Below are 18680 nucleotides of genomic sequence, written 5' to 3' on the forward strand. Positions count from 1 at the left end.
TCTGCAGAAGAATAATAGTTTAGTGTTGACTCTCAGACTTTTTCCTGAGAGCGACAGGAAACACAGGAAATCTTGTTGCTACACTTGGTGTCAGATAAAAGGAAATAATAATAAAAAACTCTGTTTAGAAGAAAAGCTTTTGTGAGCAGGCAGACAGAAAGTCTGTTAGACAGTGAACTCGGTGTCAAGCTGTGACTACATGAATATGGTGTTTTTTTCTTCTCCTTTTCTTTTCTACTCAACATTTTTGGCAAATATGGCAAACACAAGAAAAAGAAAGAATAAATAAACAAAAGCAGATGAAGGCACAAGAGTAATATTTACAGTGTCCATGGAGATAATGATTAAGCTATGGGAAACAAGGAAATATAAAAAAAAACAACACAATAATGAGTCAGAGAGTTAGGATGGGGTAAAAAGATATTATCGGAATAACAAGCTTAAGAAATGTCTGCCAAGATATTACACAGAAAACCCCTCAAAACAGTCATTAACAAAGCCAAGTTTATAGCACATTTTAAACAACACAGCACCATCGTATGGAAAATAACAATTAAGACTTTTACTTTATTAACTGATTAGAATATCAGGGTTGAGCCTTTGGGGAAGGTTACATACATAAGCATGATTGATCCAAACAAAGAGACTTGTGTTCCTGTTACTTTTGAAGATCTGATGAAGAAAAACACATTTTAAGCTCTGATAACACAGTCATTTTGTGAAAGGTTAAAAACCTCTTTGATGGTGTTGCTGAATTATATTAAATGCCAAAGCCACCCAAAACAGGAATGTTATATATAACTGACACCATGGCATTATGAAATCTAAATGTAACGTATTTGGTTTAGTACTGTCTCTGTTTCTGATGCTGAAGAACATAAAGTTAGTTTTGACTCAGAGACATGGTACTCTGAGACTCTCAATCAGGGAGCTTGGAACAGTGGTTGTCCTCATAGAGCCGATCGATGGCTGATTCAGGAAACACGTGGGCTACTCATATTCATGACAGTAACTCGATATTATAGTGCAGGTGTAGGTATCTTCGCTGTATCTTCAGTGTTTGTGGCCCATAACGTGGATTAGTGCAGAATTATTCAGGTTTTCTGCTGAGACTTGGACTAAGCTGGTAATGAAGGAGTAACTATATGGACAACAAGTAATGTAAAAACATCTCTTAATGTTTGAATTCAGGTGTTTTCGTTGCCGCAGGTGTATAAAATCACAAACACAGAGCCATGAGGTCTGCCTTTACGAACATCTGTGAAAGTATGGGTTACACTGCAGAGTTTGAGCGTGGTGCTGTAATAAGATGCGTTGTGAGATTTCCTCTCTCCACTCTCAAATGAAGGTAGTATTACTGCAGGAACCACAGCAACTGAGCCACAAAGTGACAAACCACGCAGAGCTACAGAGCGCCGAGTGTTGAGGCGCAAAGGGTGTTAAAATTACCGCCGTTCTGCTGACTCAACAGTCTGCAGAGTTTCAAAACTCCTCTGGTATTAACATCAGCATGAAAACTGTGCACTGGGAGCTTCACAGCATGGAACCCATGTTGTGAAGGCTGAGCAGCTCCTATAGGTGACATGTATAAGTGTCCCGGTACTTTTGTCCATACAGTGTACAAAGTCTTCAAAATTAGATACTCGCTCTTAGCCCTCAAGTAGCCAAATATACAATTCATGACCCCAGACCAGTGTTGGGAAGGTTACTTTTAAAATGTATTCAACTACAGATTACAGATTACATGCCCCAAATGTATTTTGTAATGTATTCCGTTACATTACTCAATGAGAGTAATGTAATATATTATCATGTTTTTTACAGCTACATAAATGTACTATTGCTGTGTGAATTATTACTATTACTGAAGGTTACTCGCCATACCAATACCAACTAGATTTTTAAATCTTAATATAAATGAGTAACAGTAGGGTGGACATTATGTAAAGCTGCACTTTTTGCAGCGATCTCGTATAGTAAACTATTCCGCGCATATACAAAACAGGTCCGCGGCTCCGAACCGTAGTAAAGGGACGTCTGGCTAATACGCCGGGTTCTGTGTCGGGCTAGCTTTACTTTGTTGTCTGGGTCAACTTTGCTAGTGAGAGACAGAGAGAGGCGTTGAAAGGCTGCTCCAACGGAACTTATTGTTTCGGGGAAAACACGAACACAGTGTACAGTCGAGTCTTAATAGCTTACTTACAACTGGACTACACTAAATGTAGCCCATGAGGCTATGCCTGTAACACAAAAATAATTATTTGAACAATAATTTTTAAAAATATTTCGTCACGTCATTATGCAGGCCGCAAGTAGAGGTGACATAGGCCGTGAGATTGAGACACAGGCATTAGAGCCTCTTAATGCGTGTTTTGTTTGGGGGTTCCACCGGCGTGGAATTACCAAAAATAGAGAGGGCATAGCATAACATATGTACTCCGTTACTCCCCAACACTGCCACAGACACATATGTAAATATGCTGATGTGGTAGTTTTGACTGTAAAAAAGTTTCCCGACATAAATTTATGTGAGGAAATATTTTCACCTCTACTCCAACTGTTCATTGTTTTTAATGACAATTGGTCCATTGGTGTGGGAAGGCCAACGGTAATATATATGTGCTTTTTGACATCACAGCTACTGATTTGATTGGAATTTCCCACGTCTGTGTGTTGAAGCAAACCTACGCTAACAGATTTAGCGTAGCAACATTTGCTGTTGCAGAAGATGTTTCTGCACACGTACAAACAAAAATCTTAAATATAAGCCTGCAACGAACGCTAAGGTAAGGAGGTCACAGTTACTAAAACTAAAATAGCTCGGCGACTTGAGGGTTAAATAATTTAAATAGTGTTTTTCTCATGGCATGGTCATGTTTAAACCACACGTTAAACATGGCACACAAGCTTCCGTCGGGGAGTTTGGCAGATTTCACGGAAACAACGTCGGGAGTTTTTTGACTTTTAAGCCAGTTTTTAAATCAGATTTAATTACCGATTCTTTACATGCAGCAAAAGTTATGGTTCTCTCCCCACTCGCTCAGACAGGGCCTTAGTGTTTGCTAACAGGAACAACTGCCAAGTGGAGACACTTTCTTCTAGAAGGACTTTGGGTAAAGTCAGTACTGTTTATAGGCGTATGTGTGAATGTGCTTGTGTAGGGGGATGTTTCACTTTTGTGTGGCAGTGAACAAAAGCAGAAAAAGAAAGCAAGAGACTGGGAATGGACCGATAACAAGAGGCTGATAACGAATAACATAAAAACAGGGTAGCGGAGCTAATATACCGGCTCTTTTTAAATGTGCAGACTTTTTGTTTTTATTAATGCCGCTGTCCTCTCCATTGAGATGTAGGCAGATAACAGGTGTAAGCAGTGTAACGTTAAGATATTGCTGATCTATTTCTTTTGGCGACAGCAGCCTTTGTGAGCCTAGTGACCCTGAAACATTCATAACCACACTACCAGCCAGACAGCCGCGCAGCTCGTCTGAGTCACTCTGAAAGAGCAATAACCCCGCCAGATGCAAAGACACAGCCTGAGACTGAGAGGAATGAACAAGCACAGACTATACAACTCCTGCCAGACACACACACACACACACACTTAAACACACATACACCGATGCAGCTGATAGAAAAGTTGTTTGTTTCTTTTGAATTCTGCTGGCAAAGGTGGATTTCAATACACCTGTTCCAAGTGTAGAGTCCTTGAGAGTTTTAAAGCTGGAGATTCAAACTATACCGACAAACTGCATCTAATATAATCCACAGTTACTACCCGCTTTCATGAGTCATACCGAGAGTCGCAGAAAGGAAACAAACACTATGTATGAAGTGTTTGCTCAAAATGAGTTGACACCATTTAAATGGAGCACGAAGGGACAGAAGGTCCCTGGTTAACAACACTCTGTTGTTTCAGCGAGACTCTGAAAAAAAAAACACAAAACTTTAGAATAAAATATCCTCAGCAGCAAGTGAGGGGACCAGCAAGCAGCTACTGATAAACAGATTTCCAGACTGTTTGCTATTTCGCTCTAAGAAGTGACTGAGTTCATATGTGAGTAGCAGACAGATATAAAGACTGCACTTGCATGTAAATAAGACCTAAACCGCTTCGGCAGTCGACTGGCTTCTGATTGGTCAGGGGACCAGGCTACTCTCTACACTTGAATTTAAATTCAACCTTTTGTTTTTTGTGATTATTCCACTTCTTCTCCAACAGCACTCATAAATGTTGGCCTCTGTACTCAAAAAAGTAATATCTTACATATAATCTGCTATTTTTTTTAAAACTCTAACTGTATATTTTGGAGAAAAGCAAAAAGCAACTTGTTTTTTAAGCGTATCATTTAGAATGACTTTTTCCCCCCTCCTCATTGCCAACACTTGGAAGAACGGCTTAACAAAAGCAATATTTACATACTCTGATAGCACAGAATATGGGCTGGGGTCATCATCGATAAGAGCTTAGACTTTAAAGACACAACGTTATCCTTGTGGTTCCTTATTTTGTGTGCACGGCCTGAGACGACTTATTGCATCATTACCAGTGAACCACATGAATCCTAGGCTACAGTCCCACACACAGGCTCAAGTCTCTATCCTAATGAGGTTACACACAAGAGCTTTTTTTAGTGTTTAAGTATCAACACAGGGCAAACAGAACAAAGTGCACTTCACAGGAAAATGTTGAGGCCATGCAGATTGTGCTGTAATGGAGGCTACAAGCCTCAGCTCTACTTTTGTTACGTGTTAAAAATCAGGCTTTGGCTGCTTGTTTAAGGTCAGCAGGCACATCATTATTAGTGTTTTTGTTCGCATGCCTTCTTTGCAGTTGTTTGCAAAGAGTCGGGCCATTTTTATTTGTATAGCTCAGTGGTTTTCTAGCTTTTCTTCAAAGAGAAATCAAGCTTTCATCTGCAGAGAAAAAGCCCTTTATGCTATCCAGAATGACATGAATGACAATTTTGATTTTATTGTCAGATGAAGACGCTTTTGCAATAAGCCCCACTAAAACTAAAACCCCACTCCTCATCATCTGACAGTTCCACACAATCCAGCACACGTTCTTGCCGTCTCTAGTTAACATCCTGTGCTCTTTTGCAGTAGCCAAACTTTCTCTGAAAGGGGACCCTTGGTCTTCAAGTGCCTTTCTAACTCATTTGGCACAATGGCATTAGTGGTTACCTCCTCAAAAACAAATGACACACTCATGCTGAAAGCCGTTGACACCCCCAGTCCAGCTGAAGTCATAAACAGGAAACTTTTGGAGTAATTTCTCCTGATAGCTTTTGTTTCATCTTTAGGGGTTTTTATTTGTTTTCTCCACACAAGAAATCTTCCCCCTCACAAATGTTGTCCTCTCTACCAATCAGGACCTTTGACGTGTCATTCAGGGCACTGAATGTATGTAAATTCCATTTGTGCAGTTAAAATAATAAAGCTTGGTTGACTTAAAATTCCATGGTACTCCTGGACTCATGTACACTCACAACCACTTCTATAGTCTTGAATCATATATAAAGGTTCAAAGTGCTTCACAGGAATAAAAACTCTTTAAAACAATAAGAAAGAAAAAACAATTAAGAAATTCCAGGTCACTTTAACAGCAGTGGGTACTTCCTGGTCTTAATGCACTTTCAAATCATGCGCTTGTCCTTTGATGCCCACAGGAACTGAAGTCAGCTGACTGTAGTGCGTTTTATGGCTTTAATCCTCAATATCCAAGCAAATAAAACATATAAAAAGACCCTGTACGCGTCGAAACATCACTCGCCAGAAAGAAACTCTGCATAAAATGAAAAAACAAACAAACAAACATTTTGTACTTACGGGTCATCTGTGTCACTCTCCATCTCGCTGTCCACCCCACCCCTGTCTGTAGGAGGATTGTCATTCGTTGGGGGTGGACATGATGGCGATCCTCTCTCCAGGTCTGGAGGACCTGACCGCCCGTCACTCACCAGAGCTACAGCACAGCGAGGCTCTGAAAATATTACCCAAAAAAAGCGATTTATGTGCCAGTTAGTGGAGAAGCCTTATGAAAGTAACAGTGGCGTATGTGTAAACACGGGGCTACTCTGCATGCAGCTTGCTGATGGCAGGTATTCTGGCCAACTGTCTGTGGGAGGTGTGACAAGCTCTGACTCAATCTATGTTATAATCTATTGCTGTAGTAACAAAAATACTTGTGTAAGATGGAGGCAAACATAAAGAAACTGTTCTCTGAAAAGTTAAAATCTAAATCTGTACATCAAATAAGTATGCGTCCATTAAATCCACAGACTGAAAGATTTAGCCGAGTATTCCTTGTATTTATTCTGTTTTCAAGGTTTGACGGGTTTACAGAGACTGGCTTCAACTTCTGAATTCACCATTACTTATTTAGCTAACACTCTCTGCAGCATTTAGTCAGTCAGGCTGTGTGGGGAACAAATCTAACAAAATAAAATAAGACATAGCTTTTGGGTCTAAAATGTGGATCCAGGAGTGGCAAAAACAGAAGTCTTATGATGCAGACGTTTATGAGAAAATTACATGATTTAAGGCCTCAGCAAATAATGTCCTCATGAGTTTATAGTCTCCAAAGCTAATTTTATTTTTTATTTAATACAGCATGATGTTCATTTTGTAACTTGGTGCAGTCTGATCATGGTGATCTGGGTCCAACGAAGTTATCTATTCCACTTTCACAGATGAGAAACAGAGTGGGGTTTTCTTTCTCTGCTCACTCTCTTAATATTACTTTTGTTTTCTCGATGTTATTTCTCTAATTTTCTAGCAAAAGTATTTCTCAGTATCATCAAAAGAGTTGGCTGTTCACTTTCTCCAGTAAGGAAAATTTTGTTTTTAACCCTGCTGACTTCTAAGATAATAAAGCCACTTACTGTAAATAACCACCGACTGTCACCAAATGGGCAGTTCAGTGCCACTGGTATCACCAGTGTGTGAATGTGTGTGTGAATGGGTGAATGACTGAATGTAGTGTAAAGCGCTTTGGGGTCCTTAGGGACTGAGTAAAGCGCTATACAAATGCAGGCCATTTACCGTTTACCATTACTGTGAAGCCTCAAGCTCAGTATTTCTGCATCGTCATCTTGATGTTTTGAAACCACACATGATAAGTGATGGTGGATTTCACAGAGAAACTAAGAGGCGTTGCATGCTTACACAGCAACTCTTAGTAGGCCCACCCTAAAGCACACCATGCTTCATACTGCTTTCAAACTCTAATTTGCACAATAAACGTTGTGCTGCATTTCAGTAGAAGTAGAAACTAGTGATCAAAACTGCACTGTCTTCACTTATACAGTCTGTGTATATAACAGATACACTTTGCTAACCAAATTAGCTAGGCATTAGCTGATCAGCTCTATTCTCTCATCTAAATATAGTCATATTCGGTTTCACAGAGCCGAGATGGCACTGGGCCAAACGTCAAACTCTAACCTTCAAACTGGTAATCCAAAAACTAATGAGTGATGTCTAGGTGGCTAAGTATTTATAAAAACACTAACATTGGCTGAAAATGCTGGTGTGTGCAGCAAATGCTGCTAAATACTCATGAGCAGGTCAGCTCATTGGGAAATTATCACCAGCTACTCTGATTTTCTGAGCAGATAAAACAAGCAATTTTAAGTTGTGACCTTCGAAGCAGGTCTTAAAGTAGACCCTTATTTTCTCTCGTATGTGGTATGCACTGTTTAAAGTGGTAGAGATCATATTAAACATGGATGAAGTCTCAAATAATGAGGTTAACATGTAAAATCCCTGTGGCTGAAAGGCTCAGGCTTCAGACAGCTCAAAATGCTGGGTGTGAGACAGTTTTTAGTACTTTTAGTTTCCTCCTGCTGTTCAAACCTCTATTTGTAAGGAGCAGCCAATCAGATGAAAGCTGGCTTAAAGAAGGAGGAGCTAAAGCTACTTGTTTATTTTGAACTGTGAATCATGCAAAGCTACTCCAGTAGCAGATATAAATAGAGAGGTGGTAAGCAGAACCTCTTTAAACAGCCTACAGCTCTTAAAAATATGACTTAAAGGGCCTAAAATAAAATCCCATTAAGATGTGTACAAAAGAGATTTCTGTTTCCAAATTAGCTTGTAGCTTACTGACAATCCCCACCTGCTCAAATCAGTCTTTGAATAGATTTCAGTACTTGACTCAATAAATAGTGTTATCAACAATGTTACGAGAATAATAATGGTGTGAACACCAACTGTGGTGATTTGCAATCCTGTCGCAACTGTTTTGGGAAACACTGACTTGGCTGTTGATTCGTACTTGATTGTTTTGGCAGGCGTTATTTGAGAACATATCCCTGCATGCCGTTTCCTGTTATGAATATTTTATTGTGGGAAAACTGTTTATAAAACTGTTTTTAGGGCACGAATCCATCTTCGGCACACCTCTCCTGGGTAAAACCTTACGAGGTCGTGTGTACAGAAAAGGAATATGGTCATTTGGTACCTTTGCTCTGATTGACAAGCTGTTGGCCATCAACGGGCTGGGCAGCTGCTCCCGATTGGCTGGGCTCCAGGAAAGGGACCAGCGAATGCCAAGGGAACACTGGCACCGACCGAGGCTCCACGTTGGTCCAAACTGTGGGAAGAGAAGGGAAAGAGGGAGAGAGAAAAAGTGAAATGTCATCATGTTTATCTGCCTCAGTATCACTGCCTGTAAACAGAAAGTATCACTCTGCCCGCTGGCAGCATGTGAAGTCTTGTGTGACCATCACTGCTGTCAAAGCGATACTAAAAACCACACTTTGACAAAATGTGTCTGGAGACCATGAATGGAGTTGTGTACTCAGTCACCTAGTCAGCACCTGTCTCCAGCACACACACATGCAGATGAGCCCTCAGGATAATGAGAGTTGAGGGGTCATGTGGTGTGCGATGTGACGAGGGAACCTGTTATTTTATCCACACAGATTCCAGACTCCAGTCTACTCGCTGTCTAGACCCCTGCCGAACTTCAGACTCTCAGCTGAACTCTCTCTGTAGTGGGATCTATTTCAAGCTGACACAAACGACACCGTAAAACAAAATGCAATAAATTCAAAGAGTTTAGAGCAACTTCTCCTGCTGCCATCTTACAGAGTCACAATGCATCATGGGTCCAAAATAAGGACCCAGCAGTATTTTTCCCCTAAATCATACTGTAAAATCACAGAGAAGTTGTTGTTTGACCATACGTGATATATATTCCTGCTGATATCAGGTTGAAAGAGGAGCTTGGCACGAGAGGCAGTTTGATGACTTTTCAAAACTAAAACTCGTTGCTCAGTCTTTCTTTTAACAGTAATTTTACAACACCTGTTTGCAAGGTTGCTTCAGTAACTTAAGTAAAATAAAAGGAGATGTTGAAAAGAAGTTACAATTAATATTTAAAAAAAGAAACAGAATGCCATAACGTTCATACGTACATACATTTACTGTAAATTTTATAGTCAAGCCTTCACTGGGTACATATTTTTCCTGGAGTAATTTCCTTTACTAGAGATTTTTTTTCCCTAATACAAATATTTCACAATATGTTTGAACATACAAATAAAATAATTTAAAGAACTGCCCTAGTCCAATGAATTGTCCTAATAATTATGTATTTCCAATATTTCCCTGGAATGGCAACGACTGTGTTGAACCAGGATATTGTTAAAGACTAAAACATCTCAACAACATTGGACTAACATTCATTTTTTACTCAATGTTCATAGCTCACAGAGGATGAGTCTGGATGCTGGTAAACACTGGTTTGCCACCACTCATTCTGAGCTGGCTGAAATGGGTCTATGGGGATCCCAGTAGGCATGTTTAATTCACATAAAGTAAGTGATTCTTTGGCCTTACATGACATAAATTAATGCTTTCTTATGCTCCTTCTGAACATTTTATAGACCAAATTCTACAGTGTTTTACTGCTGAGCGAATGAAAAGCTCAAGCATAATTTGATTTCAATATATTTATTACAATATCCTTCTGGGTTAAAGCATTTTTGGGGTGCACAAAAGATTCCTGCATGGAGAAAAACCCTGCACGGTTGTCTGTTACTGACTGATCCTGTAAAACCAAACACATTCCCATTCACCACAGCTGTTTTTTGTGTTTCAGGCTACTTAGTGAACGTGAACATGCTGATATCCTTAACCAAGGTGGTAAACTCAGCAGAAAAGAAACCTGCTAAACACCAGCATGTTAGCATGTAAAAGAAGAGACTCACAAGGTTAATGGAAACTAAGCTACATAAACTTGTTAAACTGTTGAATTATACACCACTAACCTTTCTAGTTATATTAATTACAGAGGCATGGTATTTTAGACATCTTTACTGAGTTTATTTGATAAAGCGTTCAGCTTCAGTTCCTCCCAGCTCCCTGTTCCTCCCCTGCCTCCATTAGTCCAGATTCAAGTCCAGCCTGGTGGAAACGAACTGGTGGTGAACTCTTCGCTGCAGCACTGACATGTCCAGTTTCCATTTCCATTTATAATTATATAATTAAGTATTAAAATGGTCTAAATATAGCTAACCATTTGCCAGCTATTGCTCTTCTAAATGAAGATCTAGATACTGCTGAGCTAGACAAGTAAGAAAAAGAAGTGCATCTTGGATGTACTGTAGCTGCTGTTAGTTTCACTGTGTTTAAGAAATCCTTTAGATGCAGATTCTTGGATCACATGACTAGCATCACAGCACTGAGACTTCTGGACTCCGTACTTCTTTCTCCAAGTTTATACTACTGTTTGTAAAGGGAACTTCAGTTGAGGAAGTGAGGCTTATTCAAATTCTTTATACACCACAAGACGCTTTGCTAAGATGCCCGGGAAAGTCCTTAAATGCAAAACAATTCACACACGTTATTGTTGTTTTCCTCATTAGTCGGTTGAAGGTAAAATCCAGCTGCACTGCTCTTAAACCCGCGAGATTGAAGGTCTCAATCGAGGACAAATCAGCTGATGCAGACATTTTAAGGAAGAGCAGAGACAACATTTGATAGCAACCATAGCAACCGTTCATTATATAAACACAAGACATAAACAAACAATCCCAAACAAAATTACACTGGATTTCTGTGTGTGGCAAATTACAGGCAGGTCTATGGCTATTTATGTGTACTGCTTGACTGAAACACATGACACACTTCATTTGTGATAAACCGATTCATACAGACTTCTGTCACAGCTATATGACACGTCACATGACTTCTGGGCAACTGGTTACACCTCATCCACAAGTTAAAAGAAGTCACGCTGTTTTACATCACTGTTTTAAAATGTGTTAATATACACGCCCACCCCAGAAGGAATAGCTGTGCTTTGTGTTACAGCTAATGGGGATCCTAATAATCAAATAAGTCCTGATGCAGACATTTGTTACTGTAGAATATTCAGTGAAGACATTTCTTGAATTGGCTATAAGACCAAATTAAGAGAATTAAGACCCTTTCAAATAAAGTGTAACTAATGACAGTCTGCTAGTTTAAATGAGCAGCTCAATAGGATACAGTTATAATGTCACGAATTATTGTAACAATAGAAAGAAGCGTGAATTTCAAACTGTCGACATGCAACACATTTTGCTGTTTCCAGCCACAGATGTGGTCAATTACAATAATTACTACTACGACCTGCTCATCTGTGTAGCACATGTGTGTAAAGGCTAAAATCTCTCAATTTAAACATATCGTACACACAAGGCACTTTACATTGCAAACATGTTATTGTAACAGACACACAAGCAACTATTTGGCAAAAGCGGGGAGAAGGACATTGTTTTAACAGGAAGAGACCTCCAACACAACCATGCTCAGGGAGTGGCAGTAACCTGCTGTGACCAGTTTGGGGTTGAAGGGAGAGAAAAAAGAGAGACACAAAGACAGACATGCAGCTGTGGTATATAAAACATGGTTAGTAAAAAGAGGGGAAGTCCCCAGCAGCATGAGCCTATAGCGGGATAACTAAGGCGAAGGCATACTTGGAGGTCTTAACCATTAGCTTTGTCAAAAAAGCAAAGTTTGAAGCTCACTGGTGAGAGCAGGGAGGGGGTTTCTTGTCTCTTGTGAATTACAAGCCATTAGCGAGATCTAACCCTCACTCATCACATCCAGTTTCAAAACACTAAGATGGCGACAGTGAAAATGCTCGGCGCAAGGCTTCATAACTGCCTTCACAAACCAGTGGGTGATGTCATGGTGATTATGTCCACGTTTTATACTCTCTGTGGTTGTGACATACCAGAATATGGCCAAATGCAACGGTGGGTAGTTTTATTTTTCGGTTTAGGTTATTTTAGCTATGAAAAACCTGGCTAGAGATACTTTGAACATTTTAAGGAAATGCTAACACCCGGAAGAGGTGAAGTGCACTGATCAACTACTGACAGTAGTGAGTTGTGAAACTATCACAGAGAAGCACTGCTCGGATATCTACATCAGATGTTTTTATTGGTTTACTTGGTTTAGTGACAAGCAAAAGGCTGAACTGATAAAGACTTGCACACGATTTAAAGTGGGGAAAACTATGCATCTGACCCATGACTGCACGTTACTACCACTAGACCTTTCCTAATAATCACTCCCGTGGGTGGAAAGTATAGCAATAAAACAGCTCCTGAGCTACTTCTGAGCTCTTATTCCTCCTTCTTCTCCGTCACTAAAGACTGCAGATGCACTCAAAGAGAGCAGTAATGAAACTTGTGATGCTAATGCAGCTGCACTTGAGCTGGGCTATATTTAGGAGAGATCTCAGCCGTGGGGCCTGCTCTGCCTTCTTCTGTGTTTGTTTCTGGGCCCGCGATGGCTCTAGGTGTTTTAAAAAATGTATGGCGGAGGAAACGTTACGCTACAGAGGCAGGTGGCTGTTAGCAGCAGTGCGAGGAATGTGATAGAGAGAGAGAAGGAGAGAGGGGGGAGAGAAAAGTGCACACCAGTAATCAGCTCAGGCCTGAACGCTTTACTGCACTAATTCTACCGGTGGAAACAGTGTATCCATGACAACACGCCAGCAATACGATTGCTCCTTTTTCTGCTGAGAGCAATGAAACACATTCATATCACGCTGGACCTGCCCTTAATGCCCTGTCTGAGGTTGTTGATTGTCTGGAACGAGTGTGCGTGCTTACATGTTTGTTTGTGTGTGTGTCTGTGTGTGTATTGTGTGTAGGAGGTGTGAATGTCCTTGTTGCTCTCTGCACTCCCGCTCTCAGTCTTGCATGTCTAGACATGTCGATATTCTCGCCCTTTTTAAGTTTAAAGTGAAACACCCCTTATCACTCCCTTACACACACGCGTGCTCACACACATGCGTACACATATAAAAAGGGTGACACCCGCTGCACACTCGATAACTGTGACACTACACACACTGAGTCACAGATTACACACAGCGAGCAGCGGGTCTGAGTGGTTGCCAGAGCGACTGATGTATCAAAGCTTTCGATATTCATTCCTCAGAAGAAACTGTTTCACTTTAAAGTCATTTTTAACATTTGACTCAAGACAAGATATTATCATTTAATCACAAAGGAGGATATGAAATCCTAACTTAAGGAACTCAAAGATCCTCGAGAAGCAAAGCTGATAGTTTTGCCACTTGTGTTCATGGCTTTAAAGTGTAGACTGAACATAAAACATGGACAAAGACACAGTTGTACCCATCCATCATTTTCTTGACTCCACCTTTTGAATCCTGCATTTTTGCACCTGGAAAAATGGCATCTTGGTTCGGGAAGTTACCATATTTGGATGAGGGGAAACTCTGTTGAGCTGCATCCATAAACTATTACCTAGTAATAGTAATATACTAATTAAGCTGCACAATTTCACTCATCCAGACTGGAGCACAAACTAGACAAATAACTACACAGCAAAACCATATTATTTGTCAGACAACTGCATTAAAAATGCTATAAAGGCACCAATGCCCCAATCACAGCAGATCGGACCAGTTTTCAATGCGTCCAGTTAATGAGGAGAGCTGTCAATGTAAGCAGCCAAGCCTCTAAGCATACACGTAGTTAGGGTTGGATCAGGTGACCCTGAATCCTCCCTTAGTTATGCTGCATTAGATGTAGGCTGCTGGGGGATTCCCATGATGCATTGAGTATTTCTTCTTCAGTCACCTTTCTTACTCACGATGTGTTAACAGACCTCTCTGCACTGAATCACTTGTTATTAATATCTGGCTCTCTTCCACAGCATTTCTTTTGTCCTGTCATAGCAGATGGCCCCGCCCCTCCCTGAGCCTGGGTCAGCTGGAGGTTTCTTCCTGTTAAAAGGGAGTTTTTCCTTCCCACTGTTGCCAAAGTGCTTGCTCATAGGGGATCATATGATTGCTGGGTTTTTCTCGGCATATATTATTGTAGGGTCTACCTTATAATACTAAGCATCTTGAGGCGACTGTTGTTGTGATTTGGCGCTGTCTAAATAAAATTGAACTGAATTGAAATTGAACCTAACTTTCAGCCTCATCACCAGCATCCAAGAGAATGAGTTAAAAAACAATCACCCCCATACAGTTTATATATATGTGGTAACTATCAATAAAGACCAAAATAGTTTGCGGTGCCAGGGTGTAAACATGTTTATTTCTGATGTAGAGTTCAACATTTTAACATTTTATCTGTGGGGACTAACTTGCTTCTGTAGCCACTTTCAAGTGCCCACTAGAAGAACAAATTTTTTTTGGTGGCCCTCAGTAATATTTTACTGACCTGTGGGTACACCAAATATTGAAAGCGATTTTATCTCCCCTTTGAAAAACAGCACCGAAAAATACAAATACCAAGATCTGTACTGCATTACAAACAACCTAAAAGCAACAAATGCATTTTGAAACATAAACCAGCAACCTTAACACTAGAGCGACTGACCAAGAAGTGAAGTCACGATAGGCCGTAAAGGCCATTACTCATCGACCTCAGTGAGTTTCAATGACTCCTTCAGGCTTGTGCAGGATTCAAGGTTTCATTTTGTTTGCACACACGATACAACCAGTACAATTAATGCAAAGGCTACAGATACCAAAAAGCCAAAAACACATAGCCTGATGGGGATGACATCACACGTGGATCAAATGCTAATTAATTGTTTAAAGAGGAAAGGAAATGTAAGCAAAGTTCACGATGAAGAGAAAGAACCACAGACAGTGGCTCTACTGCGCAATTTTTGCTGTTAATACACTTTTACTTTATGACAAAGACGTTCTTTATACATATATCAGAACTGCTGTTTACTTAGGAACAAAGACATGAATAAAAGCACCCAACATTACCAGCTAATGCACATATTTTTGACACTCTCCCCTTGAACAAAGCTCTACGTAGCACTGACGGACTCCGAGTGTCGACACTCTGCACTTAAACAAGCATACAAAGAGAGTGGCCTCTCTGTTTGACATATAAATAAAACAAAACCTTCTCCACCATCAACAAGTCCAAGCTAAGATCGCATGCAATCCACCCTTGACATGTCAGAGACGGAGATGGAGACGGGCTTTAAGAAAACTCTGGCCAGGAGGAAATGGCCACAGGTAAGAGACGCTATGTTGATGTGCTAAACTTCTCCAATCATTTAAGCATATTAATACTAATCCCAATAAAACTAATGATTAAAAATAACGTGTTCATGTGGTATACAGGCAATCTCTTACTCTCTCTGTCAGCAGGTTCTCATGAAGCTTTCTGTTATCTTCATGTTTAATAAATAAATGTCAGCTTTTAGCATTATTTTGTCTGATGTGTGCATTTATCCTCTGTAGCCTTCATTCGTATCATGGCTCCCTTCATTCAGTCGTTAAAACTTAAAGAACCCCTGCCTTAAACTAATCTGCAGCTATGTCTATGTTTATCCTCGTCTACGTGACTGCCTGTGCAAAATATTCTGCTTCTACATCATCTCACTATCAACCGTGAAACCAACCAACCTATAAATTGCCAATATCCTCCACTTTCAGTTTTCAGATTTACAAAGTGCTGCATCAAAATGACACAAAATGAGAAATCAGGCATTTTAAATGGAAACAATCTTCGTCATTCATATATTCAAAGTAACATTTCTGAGCTTGCCCAGGCTGTAATATCACAAAGTTGGCATGGAAACAAGCACAAAGTAGATGATGAACCCAAGCACCTACATTTCTCGCTAGCCAATTTTCTTACATCCCACCACCTGACTGGGTGAGAAGATTCATTTAAACTGGTCTCAGCTTCTGGTAGAAGAGTCACAGTCGAGTGAAATTAGAAAATGATATTAATTTTACTTTCTGTCTCATGTGTTATAAACAATTTCTGTTGGATCAGTGCTGGTGCTCTGGTTTCTTCCTAGCTGCCTAGTAGTTGTGTTGCAAAAACTACAGCTTAGTTCAAACCAAGGTTATAATAGTGAACTAAACACAGTAATCTAAAAGTTGCTGTGAAAAAAAACCCTTTTACTTAACTGAAATAAAGATAAGAATTAGATTTTGAAAAAGAAAGAAAGAAAAGAAAGAAAACAAAACTACTGAAAATAAAATAAAATTCTCGGCAAATTTTCCCCAGTTTTATAGTTTTAGTCTTTGTCAGCACGGTTACATTTGCCAACACAACTAGAGTCATCTCAGACCGGGATCACTGCATGACTGTAACCTATCACCCAGCTATTCTGGACTCTTTAAATCTGCCCCTAATTATAATAATCACCAAAACTGAAACTAGCAAAAACTAAATAAAACTAAATAGAAACAAAACATTTTTAAACAATGTAACTAATAAAAATATACAAAACTGTAAGCAACTCTGGTTATTACACAAGCAACAACAAAAAATAGAGAATCATTTTTTACCACAGTCCACATCACTTGATCATAATTAGCTCTTAAACAAAGAATAAACTCAGTCATTCTGATGTGTTTATATTTCCCTCACTGCATGAACATTACAGCTTTCGTCAGGCGAGCAGCTCTGCTTTGGGTCAGGGAACAATGGATAATGCAAAATATTTTACTGAGGTTTTGGTCTTAGCTTCAGAATTGTTACGTCCCCATCTTTAGTGCACATAGATAACAACAGTTAGAATATTGCAATACTAATTTGTAGTAGTAGTGCAGTACTGTTTGCATTTATATTTGGTGCACCCTGGTGTGTCTGCATTGCTCTGCCATCAGGAGTGAAAACGAGCCGTTCATGATGGGCTTGGAGCTAATAAATCTTTAACAACAGTTACTATTACTGAATCACAGGAAGGAGAAAAGGATTCACAACAAACAGAGTCTACACATATTCTGTGTATATGTCTACACTGGCAAAAAACTAACATCTACAGCCTACTGAGCAAGATAGCTAAAACTAAAACCCTAAGAAAAGAAAATGCATTTGCGCTGCATATTATTACTGAACAGACCTGTCACAGTTTGTGAGATCCATGTCGCTGTAACCTGTAGTTACATTTCTGTGGAGATCAAGCTACACTGTAGGCTGTAGCATAGATTTTAAACCACAGATTTAACATAGTACTATAAATCCAGCTTACAGAGTGCACATTAGTGTGCAGCTAAAATCACAAATAAGGTCCAGAGGAAGGGGAAAGTTGAGGCGGGCGATTTATGAACACAGGAAGAGCTGATTCATTTCAGTAATCACCAGCATAATCCACCAAGAGCACGCTTGATGAAGGTTCGAGTAATCTGCTAACAACTCAAGTGAAGCTTTCTACTTGGTACTTTCAACTGCGCCCTTACTTTAAAGACTAAATTTACTGCCAGTGGATAGCCAAGGCACACACTCAGACTTGATCAGCGATTACGCACTTATTCCAAATAAATTAGCTGTTTTCACACATGCAGTGCAGCCCTGAATTCTTCACATCACCCAACAGAAATCCACGTGAGAATGCAAAAGTCTGACACATGCAGATCGGGCATTTGCCAGTCTTCAACCTGCCAGCTCCCCAATACAACATCTGTGCGATGTCAGATTGTGCTGATGTGAGAATAGAGCAGATAATTGTCCAGTGCATTCATTACTAAAGAGTGGGTGTCATGTGCACTCCCTCCTGCGTGCTCTCTGCAGGCAGCTCCTTCACCTAAACCACAAGGCGTAGTTCCAGTAATGCAAATGTGTTTGAAACAGACTATTCACTCCATGTGAGGAAGGACAAGGATGGAAAATATCCCTGATTCTCCTGAAATTTCAAAAACACTCATAGTGGCAACTACTGCAACCATTTCGAGCACTGAACACCTCATTGAGTATAAAATTACCCCTCCAAATATTGCTAACTTTTCACTGCACCTCTTTTGTAAATCCCAACAGTCATTGGGGGTTTTGCACTTTCTCTGTCATTAGCAAATCTGCCCTATAATGGATAATCTGTGAGGTACTGTTGACTCTTAAATGGAATATAATTAGTGGCACAATCTGTCTCAATTGAGAACCGGAGTTATCCACGTCTTATTAGACTTTAGTAAGAGTGATTTATAACAGGCCTACAACCTTTAGAGAACCATGGAGTTCACTACTTCTGAACCCTGCTTGATATAGAAGCCTCATTAGAAAGCAGTTTTCTAAGCTATTCTTCTTTCTTATAAGTATCAGCTTACAGACCTCATTATGTTTACCAATTATGGACAAGCACTCAATCTCTCTTTCCTTTCTCCCTCATGCAAAACGGCATCTTCACACAACTACAGCACAGCTGGTATTGTAAAG

At 39.9% G+C, this 18680-nt stretch overlaps 1 protein-coding gene across 3 annotated transcripts in view; it reads right to left on the reverse strand.

Moving 5' to 3' along the window:
- Positions 1 to 18680, reverse strand: part of cica (capicua transcriptional repressor a) — a 50242-nt gene that overhangs the window by 20368 nt on the left and 11194 nt on the right. For all 3 annotated transcript variants that reach the window (XM_005752713.1, XM_013915835.1, XM_013915836.1), the window contains exons 4-5: positions 8468 to 8599; positions 5833 to 5986 (exon numbers count right to left, since the gene is read on the reverse strand). In XM_005752713.1, coding sequence (XP_005752770.1) covers positions 5833 to 5986; positions 8468 to 8599 — 286 coding nt within the window. The remainder of the gene's footprint in view (positions 1 to 5832; positions 5987 to 8467; positions 8600 to 18680) is intronic.

The sequence above is a fragment of the Pundamilia nyererei genome, unplaced genomic scaffold (genome assembly GCF_000239375.1).
Source record: "Pundamilia nyererei isolate P.nyererei 1_Seehausen unplaced genomic scaffold, PunNye1.0 scaffold00374, whole genome shotgun sequence".
Lineage (NCBI taxonomy): Eukaryota > Metazoa > Chordata > Actinopteri > Cichliformes > Cichlidae > Pundamilia > Pundamilia nyererei.